This window comes from Nelumbo lutea, chromosome 1 (genome assembly GCF_056320005.1).
Source record: "Nelumbo lutea isolate HS-2025 chromosome 1, American lotus-T2T, whole genome shotgun sequence".
In the NCBI taxonomy this organism is placed as follows: domain Eukaryota; kingdom Viridiplantae; phylum Streptophyta; class Magnoliopsida; order Proteales; family Nelumbonaceae; genus Nelumbo; species Nelumbo lutea.
In genome coordinates this window covers 196863791-196874597 of record NC_142684.1, presented here as the reverse complement: position 1 = coordinate 196874597, position 10807 = coordinate 196863791, and the positions used below count along the sequence as shown (strand labels likewise).

The 10807-nt window shown below is 43.6% G+C and overlaps 1 protein-coding gene across 1 annotated transcript in view; it reads left to right on the top strand.

The window, feature by feature from the left end:
* The first annotated feature begins 7292 nt into the window (after window positions 1-7292).
* Window positions 7293-10807, top strand: part of LOC148880207 (brefeldin A-inhibited guanine nucleotide-exchange protein 2-like) — a 61534-nt gene continuing 58019 nt past the window's right edge. Inside the window, exon 1 of the mRNA XM_088962054.1 lies at window positions 7293-8851. Coding sequence (XP_088818180.1) covers window positions 7671-8851 — 1181 coding nt within the window. The 5' untranslated portion in view covers window positions 7293-7670. The remainder of the gene's footprint in view (window positions 8852-10807) is intronic.

The window sequence follows — 10807 nt, the reverse complement described above, 5'->3', positions numbered from 1 at the left end:
GAGCTTCTTGATAGACGGAACCCTCCCTACAGAATGCAATGCAGCCAAGAGGGTGCAGCGCCAGGCAGCCAAATACGTCATAATAGATGAACGGTTATACCGACGGTCCTACACGCTCCCCTACTTGCATTGCCTGCGACCTGCTGAAGCCGAGTTCGTACTCCGCGACACTCATGAAGGCTTGTGCGGCGGACACTTGGGGGGCAGAGCACTCGCCCAAAAAGCACTTCGACAAGGATACTACTGGCCAATGATGAAGGCAGAAGTTGTCGAGCTCGTCAGAAAATGCGACAAGTGTCAGAAGCACACCAATATCCACCATCAACCTGCCTCCGACCTCAAATACCTCGCCAGCCCGTGGCCCTTTGCACAATGGTGCATCGACCTCCTAGGGCCATTCCCACCAGCAATAGGTGGAAGAAAATTCCTAGTTGTTGCAGTAGATTACTTTACGAAGTGGACAGAAGCCGAACCTCTGGCAACTGTTACGGCCCGAAACATACAAAACTTCTTTTGGAAGAGCATAGTATGTCGCTTCGGGTTACCTCGGGTACTAATTTCCGACAATGGCAAGCAGTTCGAGGATATCAAGTTCCAAGAGTGGTGCCAAAACATGGGGATTCGGCAAAACTTCACATCAGTCGCGCACCCGCAGGCAAATGATCAGACGGAAGTAATGAACAGAGCCATCCTGCGCGGACTGAAAGCACGTCTGGATCGAGCTAAGGGATTGTGGGCTGAAGAGCTACCAAGTGTATTGTGGGCTCACTGAACTACAGAAAAAACCGCAACGGGAGAAACCCCCTTCAACCTTACCTACGGCACTGAAGCAGTGATCCTAGCGGAAATCGAAGTACCAACATTGCGACTAGAAACATACGATGATCGGACAAACGGAGATGAGTTACGTACCAACCTTGACCTTTTGGACGAGGTAAGGGACCTCGCGCACATCCGGACAGTGGCATACCAGCAGCAGGTAGCTCACTACTACAATGCCAGAGTAAAGCAACAAAGCTTCCGAGTTGGCGACCTGGTCCTTCGTAAGATTATGGTGCCCGAACCCGGCGTGGGTAAACATGGACCAAACTGGGAAGGGCCATATAAAGTAAAGAGAACGCTCGGGGGGCATACGAACTCGAAACCTTGGAAGGAAAATAAGTACCTCGAGCGTGGAACATCGTGAACTTAAGGCGATACTACCTATAAACCGCCAAGAAAAGTGGACGAAATCAGGTCCTATAGGCCACGATGCAGAGCCTAGAGGAACCTCGGCGTAGACAAACAAAGAAAAGTCGGGCATATTATCAGCCCGGCAAAAAATCAGTTCGCTGCAAAAGCCTTCGCGGCAAAACAGGTCGCGGAAGTATAATAACCCGGACAAGAAAGTGGCATATTCAGTTCGACAAAGAATCAATTCGGGGAAAGGAACACGGGCAAAAAGATTATCTATTCCGTTGCAAGAAACAGGAGTACATTGGCCATTAGAAGGGACTTACAAAAAAAAAAGAATATCTTTACATGCTCGGAGCTACTTCTTCGCCATCAGAAGGCACTTCAACAACACTCGAAGGCCCTGCCTCTCCTTTAGAGTCCGGCTCACCATCGACAGCATTGGCCATCTCCTGAGTTATACGCGAAGTGGATATGGCACTAACATCGAGGTCGGGGTACGTGTTCCGGATCATCCACCTGCTTAGTTTGAACCCCCCTTCTATAAGAATCCACCATCAGATCGTCAAAACGCGGAGAGGCAATGTAGTCTTCAACGGCCTTCTTCTTGGCGTCTTCAATGCCTTGGGAAAAAATCTGTGTTTTCTCCCTGATGTCTTCCTGAAGATATTCGACTTGATGCTGCAAATCCAGCTTCAAGTCCGCCATGTGCTTGACAACTACCCCCATGGCCTCAGCATCACGCTGAGACCTTGCCTGCCTGGCCATTGCGACGCGAGCAACCTCTTCGACAGCATAAGCGGCCGCTTCAGCAGCTCGGGTATTCGCCTCTACAGCATGAAAAGCCTCTTCAGCAGCATGGGCGACAGCCTCAGCAGCTCGCGCCTGTCGTGAGCTCCTCTCCACTTGGGCTGCTAAGGCATGAATTGAAGAATTCACCTACCAAAAGAAACAAGTGAGCAATAACAGCAAAAACAACAGAAAATGAAAAAGGCAGACGGAATCTGACTTACCACCATAGCATGTGTTACGGCGCGACAGGCGACCTGATTCAAAGGAAGATCAGTCCACGCCGCGATCTCCTCAGGGAAAGTAGCCTCCCTACTCTTCTGAAGAGCGTAGTTCAGCGTCAACACGCTCCTGAACTCCCCTTGAGCTCCCGAACCCGAGGGCCCAGCTCGCGTATGAGCGGACCCAGAGTGAGCAGGAGCACTTGAGTATGCAGGAGCTCCCGTATAAGTGGTCTCAGCGTAAGGCACCCCGATAGCTTCATGCATCGGTGGAGTCACCCTGGGCTCCCTGGGCAGATCCTCCAGCGTGTGGTCTGGAACTTGAGGCTCCTCTTCCGGGGGCAGCTCGGTACGAGTTCGCTTGGCGACCCGCTTCCTCCTCTTCATACCTTGGAACAGACGCCCCCCACGAGTTCTCTCCGCGTCCATCACACCTGCAGAAACGAGTTCGACATCAGAAAAAATGAAGGAATAAAGCAAGCAAGAAACCGCATAACTAGAAACCTACCCGAACTCAGGCCGACCACAATAAGTTTGGCCTCCGTTAAGTAGTGATGGCACTTTAAACCTTGTCGTGCCCATTGCCCCCCTTCATCGTCTCTTTGTCGAGAGTAACACCTGAATCAGGAGTGGCCTCACCCCACCCGGTCTGAAAGGGCCATCCTTGTGCACTTCGCACACCGAAGTAGTCCCGCTTCCATGCCGGGACCTTATTAGGAAGATCGTGCAGAAGCTTAAAGCCCGGGCGAGGAGAAAGGTAATACGCCCGTCTTCCCCCAGGAAGAGAACCCGCCTGTCTCTTGAGCATCAAGATGGAGGAGAATATGTCTAAGTCTAAAGGGAAATTCTGCTCGCAAAAAAGGGAAACTGTCCCCACCAGGTTCCGAATAGAGTTTGGATGAAGTTGGCCAATGGTGACACCGAAGTGGTTTATGACTTCGACGAGAAGGGGGTACTGTTGTTGGCCAAGGAAAGCTACCCGAAGGAATAAAATATGTATACCCCCCAAGAAGATTGTAAGACATAAGTATAGCTTGAAGACCCTCAGGCGTCATGGTCGAGGAACCAAACCTGTCTAGCATCCGACCTCGGCGAGAGGTAGATGCCAAACTGCCCGAAGCGGCTCGGCCTACTGGTTCATAGTCCTTGAGTTCCACCTCAGGATCACTGAGACAGTCGGGGGATACGGCTCGGTTTGTAGAACCTACGTCAGTCCTACATGAAGAGTCGTCTGAGCTATCAAAGCTAGACATTGAGGAAAAAAGGTGGATTCAGGAAGGTACTCACCGGAAGAGTTTTGAAGGCTCCGGAGACGGGAACAAGCCAAAAAACCTTGGAGGCTATGTAACCAGCCTAGATGCGAGCTGAAAAAACTTAGACGCGAGCTGAAAAGTTGGATGCGAGCTCAGTAGGCAAACCGCAGAAGTGACAAATCGACTGGGGTCCCCCACTATTTATAGCTACAGTAACCAAGAACCGACCGTGCAGATCAAAGACGATCCGACGGCCCACATTTGCATTGACCGCACGTCCCATGAGATCGAGACGTGATTGGTGCACGTCTTTCCGAAAAGAGCGAAATGTTAGCGCACATCTTCTTGAAACCAACGTCACACCGACACATGTCTTTCTGAAACTGACTGTGCCGCACGTCTCCCTGACAGCCGCCAGCGCACGTACAGCAGTGGCACGCTTTTTTCAAGTTTGAATGACCCGCTGTCACGTCCCAGCGGCGCGAATTTTTGAAATTAAAAAATGCGTGGTCACAACCATCAACATTTATGAGTAGTAGGCACGTTTCCCGCCTTCTCGAAAACCGAAGAACCCTGGTAAAAGCAACTCGCGCAGTCAAGATTTGAAGGACGGGACAAATCCACCTACCACCTCGCGAAACTCCCCGCACCAAGGCAAGACCCTTGGCGTGAGGAGTGGGGAGCAATTGATGAAGGAAGATTTGGCCCGACCTCACAGTTATGCGACACATGGCAAAAACAACAGCTCGACAAAAAAGCAAGCCTAAGGCGTAAACACCAAGGGGAAACACCAGTGGACCGAACTCCCTACTGGGGGCCCGAACTCACCCTTGGCCCCAAACCAGAAAGTAATCCGAACTGGCCTACCTTCAGTTCGGGATATACCTCGCCGAACTGGCCAACCCTGTAACAGTTCGGGATACACCTCGCCGAACTAGCCTGCCTTGTAACAGTTCGGGATACACCTTGCCGAACTGGCCTGCCTTGTAACAGTTCGGGATACACCTCGCCGAACTTACCTGCCCTATAGATATCTCCGAACTCAAGACTTCGCCTCGCTCACCACTCCGCATCACCTTCTGGGCACCAAAACCAAACAAGTCGTACCATGCCTGACACTGAGGAAGTCCGTACCCGAGGCGCCGCACCTGACTGACTTGGGATCTGACGCTTGGCGGCCGCACTCTAAACGACCACCTGCCACCGCCACTGACACCGCCATCTCCAGTTAGAGAGACAGTTAGGCAGTGACGGTTCTGTCCTAGTAGAAAGGACGACGGCCGAATTGACAAACGCAAGGGTAATCATACCCGACCTGACAAGGGCCTCGGAGCGAGTGCGCGAATTGATTATAAGAGCCCCTGCCCCCAACAAACAAGGTATGCAAACTTTGCGCTATCTGGTTTTATCTTGCCTTTGAGGGATTTTAACTTAAGCTTCGGAGCCATTGCACCGGGTTCCCCCCGGAGCTTCCTCATCTTCTCCATTTCAGGTTCCCTGCTATTCAGTTCAGAAGCAAGGTCGTTGATAGCTAAGACCGGCCGGGTCGCACATCATCAAATACCAATCCACTCATTTTGACCCACTAACCCACTATAAGTGCTATTAGTGGGTCACAACCTACCCTTACCCCACCCATATTTGACCTGTCTAGTGAAAATAGATTTCTTTCTTTTTCTACATTTTTTTCTATTTCAAATGCTACAATCGGGATGGTTTAACCTATATATCCAACAAGTTCCATTTGAAAAGAAAAAAGTTTTTAGTCTATTTTTGTGACTATAACATGGGAGATACGGGTCAGGTCAACCCATATATATGAAAAAAATAATTTTAAGAGAACCATTTTGTTCATATAGCTTCCTTGTGGCATATAAGGGTTGGGCCATCTAAAAGTATAAAAATGCATAACATTATAGGTTAGGGCAAAGCTACATATATGTGAGTGGGGTCAGTTGAAAAAAACGTCGAGTATAACTGTATATTTTTAGCTATTTTTTTCATATTGACTCCACACTCTCTAGTGACATTGAATGAAATACTTATAGGGGTTAAAGGGTTAGGGTAAAAAAGTGGATTAGCTCTTAACTATTGGATAAAAAACACAAAAGGCAAAAATCCCTTGGATTTTAACCTTAGATTAAAAAAAAAAAAACAAAAGACAAATATCTTATGCATATGAATTTCTAATGTAATTTTCTTGTTTTTTTTTTAATGCAAAGACTTGTTATAAAGTTAAAATTAATAGCTCACCACATTAGTTTAATTACAAGTATAAACTAGAGAAAATTAACTATTAGTATTTTGAATTTGGTCACTACACAATTTAATTACAATCTATATAAAATTGAGAAAATAAAGTATTCTGAAATGAGAACAAAGTAACTAAAATACCTTAATTTTTTAATTTGTTTCTTTTCTAACTGTAAGGACAGAAATGTAATTTGAAGAATTTTTCTTCTCATTCAAATCCCTATAATTAAATCTTATATTTAAGGTATTAACTCCCATTAACATTCATTCAAGCATATTTTTGACTAACACTCTTATTTTTGAATTTGGCCCCTTTTTGTTCAATTTATTCACATTGAGTTTTATATTTAAGGTATTAATTTCCATTCTTTCATTGAATTATGTATTAATTAACCATATTAAGAAAAAATAATGTGACAAAGAATAATTATTTTTTATTGATGATAGAAATAAAATACAAATTTAAAACCAATAAAAAATGAAAGTGTTTTCATGTTTGGTGGTGAGTCAACAGTTCAACTTTTTGGGTCAAAATGTGTCAACCCTTGATGTCATAGTTAAATAACAATAAAGATAAAAAAAATATGAAAACACACAAAAAGTATAAAAAATACAAAAAGATTGTAGAAAACATTTGGGCGCATTTCTAATATTGTATATTTATCATATTAAACAAAAACGAGTGTGGCAAATAAGAATAAATTTTATAAACAGAAATATAAAAATATAAAAAAATTTAGAAACATATTATTTACTATCATCATCATAATAAAAAATTACCACGTGCAAAAAATGTACATACTTATAGAGGAATTTGAATGAGAAAAAATTGTTTAAGTTACATTTATGTCCTTACAAATACAAATAGATAAGGGCCAAATTAAAAAAAATTAAGATATTTTAATCAAATCAAATTTCTATACTCCCCTTAATACTTTTAATAATAATATACATATAAATATATTATTAATCAATTTTTTATTTCATGTCCTTTTTTTTATTTTGAATCCCCTACAATTATATCCATGGTATTAGTATGAATTGGGGCCAATCAAGATAGACCGTTTCGGCTCCGTAAACATGTGGTCCATATATACAAGGATGATGTGGCATCACGTTTGGCCCAGTTTCCGCAGGGGATTTGGATACCAACACAACACCAAGCAATTAACGGGCCTTAGACATGAATAAAACTTGGGCTTTGGGCTTTGGAAACCGTGCGAGTTGGGACGTCAGTGAAAGAAAGAAGCTCATTAATAAGGGTCCATTACATGGTTCAATCGCGGTGGCGGTCCAACCGCTTAGTTGAATCCGTTGATACGGTCGACTCGCGAACTCACCACCCCAGCGGTCCAGCCTCATTGCCGCCGGGAAGCGGGAACCAATGAACCATCAACCATGAATGAAGAAGCAAGACTTCACGTGACATGGCGGGCGGGCGGTACCTCCAGGCTCCAACTCCAATCCAAAACAGTCAACAGATTTCATCCTGCAACGCCTAGGCCTCTTTATATTACCTACTACTACTATTGATAAATTGTCCAAAATACCCATACTATTGCCCACTATATTACCATCCGCACCCAAACTCACCTTGGTTCTTGATTCATGCCTCCTGACTCCTGAGTTGCAGTGCACACACCATACTCCTACGCAATATGTCAATATCCATAGATGGAGAGGCATTTTAGTCATTTAATGTGAGGAGAAATAATATACCTGACTGACTTGTACCGTTTCTTTCCTAGTCTAGCTTTGGCTTTTCACCGAGTTTCAGTTTGCCAACACGGTCCCAATCGCTCCCGCTGATTGGAAAGAAGAGAACAAGGAGAAAGAAACAGAGCAGCCATCGCCCTGCTGCTGGTTCAATTCAACTATCGCCGTTGACGTACCATGTAAGTTTGCTCGCTTCAAATAGAAAAGGGAAAAAGCCCTAGTTTCCACTTCTTCAGATCTGAAACTCTGCTAGTCTAGGTCGGGAATGGCTTCTTCGGAAGCCGATTCCCGTTTGAGTCTGGTAATTACTCCAGCTCTAGAGAAGATCATCAAGAACTGTTCCTGGAGGAAACACTCCAAGCTAGTTCATGAATGCAAATTTGTAATCGAGAAATTAGCTTCTCCCAATAAGTTTTCTTCTACTCCCGACGATGCTGAACCGGACAGTTCAGTTCCCGGTCCGTTGCACGACGGTGGCCCACTTGAATTCTCTCTCGCCGAGGCCGAAACAATTCTCAGTCCCCTGATCGCTGCTTGTGGATCGGGAGTTCTTAAGATTGCCGATCCGGCTATTGATTGCATCCAGAAGCTGATCGCCCATGGCTACATTCGTGGTGAGGCGGATCCTTCTGGAGGGCTTGAATCCAAACTTCTCTCTCGGATGATGGACTCCGTCTGTAAGTGTCATGACTTGGGCGATGACGCGGTTGAACTGATGGTACTTAAGACACTGCTCTCAGCTGTTACTTCGATCTCATTGCGGATCCACGGGGATTGCTTATTGCAGATCGTTAGAACTTGTTATGATATCTACTTGGGGAGCAAGAATGTTGTTAATCAGACAACTGCCAAGGCTTCTCTGATACAAATGCTGGTCATTGTGTTTCGGAGAATGGAGGCTGATTCATCCACTGTTCCTGTTCAGCCTATTGTGGTGGCAGAGCTGATGGAGCCTGTAGAGAAGTCCGACACGGATGGAAGCATGACACAGTTTGTCCAGGGGTTCATTACCAAGATCATGCAAGACATTGATGTGGTTTTGAATCCTTCCAACCCAGGGAAACCATCGCTGGGTGCCCATGATGGTGCATTTGAGACTACGACCGTCGAAACCACTAACCCGACAGATTTGTTGGATTCAACGGATAAGGACATGTTGGATGCCAAGTATTGGGAAATCAGTATGTATAAGACTGCTTTGGAAGGGAGAAAGGGGGAATTGGTGGATGGTGAGACCGAGAGAGATGATGACTTGGAGGTTCAGATTGGTAATAAGCTGCGACGGGATGCTTTCTTGGTTTTTAGGGCACTTTGTAAACTCTCAATGAAGACACCTCCCAAGGAGGCCTTGAATGATCCGCAGTTGATGCGCGGAAAAATTGTAGCTTTAGAGCTGCTGAAGATTTTGCTGGAGAATGCTGGAGCCATCTTTAGGACTAGTGAAAGGTATTTCTCTCTCAATCTTTATTTAACTAGTTCATTTTGGGAAGTTGTATAAACTTTATTTTGTGCTAATTGATACTTAAGGCAAAAAGATACTGTTCTTGGTTTCAAATTACACAATGGTTTTATTCTTGTTTTGGTGCCTTCTTTACCGTTTGATGTTAGTAAAAATTCTCTGTCTGTTTTACTGCACTTCTAGCTTGTATCTCCATTTTCTGTGCGAAAGGGGAGTTGGTTTGCTTTCTATAGATTCCCTACATTCATCTTTCGTTGACACAGAAATAAGAAATTTTCATTGACAAATTATGCATTGGAAATATTCTTAAACTAAGGCCAACCCACATGTTCAGCTCCTAATTATCATTGTTATCTAAAGAGCTTACAATACCCAGTTGAATTTATAATCATTGTTTATGTACAGGTGTCTCCTTTATTAGTTGTCCTGTAAATTTATATATTTGGGTCCTCTGTATCTTCCAGATAATTGAGTGCTGTCGTGCAGGAAGCAAACAAAGAAATATACCAAGAAAAAGAATGAAAACCATGATCGTGGAAACTGAAAAAGAAAAACAAAAAAGAAAGCAAGAAAGAGAGAATGGTTAACTCTGGGGGAAGTATGATAGTAGGCATAAGCATCAGTTGCGATTGCCTTTTTTATCTTTCTTTTTTTGATAAGCAACATAAATGTTTTATTAATGAAAAGTGACTTTATCCCTGAACATTGGACAGAATAATGACAGGGAAGTAAACAATACCTAATACAGAATCTGTATAACAGAGACAACAGTTCTGCCCTTAGAGAATTGCCCTCTCCAATGGCCATCAGTTGCTATGGCTGACTAATGACACTCTAGAAGATGGTTAAAAAATTGACTGTATTGTAAAGTTTTGAATTTGATACCAGACAAAATTTACCAGCAGCTGAAAAAGAATAGTAGTCTAACTATGTTCAACAGTTTCATTCCAGCTTCAAAATCATGATGATTTTGTGCGTGAGTGTCAAATCCTGGAGTTTATCTCTTATTATCTTTGAGAAAGCATACTTAAGCCATGTATTTTTCACGTTGGTACCTTTTCTTTTGTAGCTTAATTTTTCCTCCATTAATTAAAATGCATTAAAATAATCTAAAAAATTGAAGCCCATCAAATTTACTATAAAGCCAAAATTTTCCCCTTCTTGACCGTGAAGTTTTCTCTTCATCAAAATTAGACTTTAAGTTTAGAGCGGGGCCAATGGGCAACACTGCCTTAATCCTCTATCAATTGAAAATACCACCCTCCTAATTTCATCCATTTCAAAATCTCTCTTCAACGATCTAGTTGTATCAACATCCAAGGTAGGGCATTCAAAGCCATCCACAAAATGTCTATCACCTACTTGGCACGGAAAAATATCTTGACAATCTCTTCTTGGTTTAAAAACACTTCTCCATCTACTTCTAACTTTGTCGCAAAATTCTTTCATCTCCTTCCATTTGCAATTGCATGAAAGAATTTGGTATTACCTTTCAACCTTTGTAGCTTCCTATGAAACTTCACTCCTTTCTAAGAAACACCTCTTAACTCTTCCCACTGCCAATCCCTCACTCTATAAACAATTCTAGATGGGTAAGTCACATATTTTCAAATCTAAAAGGGGTAGGATCACTTAAGATGTTACTCTTGACAAAGCTTTAGACAACAATCATTCCTAATGTTCCTCCCGCTCAAGGTTAAACAAGAACCTATCCAGCTTAGAGCATAGAGGGGAGGCTTGTAAGTCGGACCATGTGAACTTAGTTTGTTGTAACAGAAGCTCCTTTAGCTCAAACAACTATTTATCCATAATCTCTATCTCTCCCCTAAACGGTGTGGCTAGTGATTTCTTTCCAGCAAAAAGAGGTCGGAGACAAGGAAATCCCTTATCTCCCTTCCTATTTACCCTAATTGTGAAGGTGTTAAGTAAAATGATTATTAGGG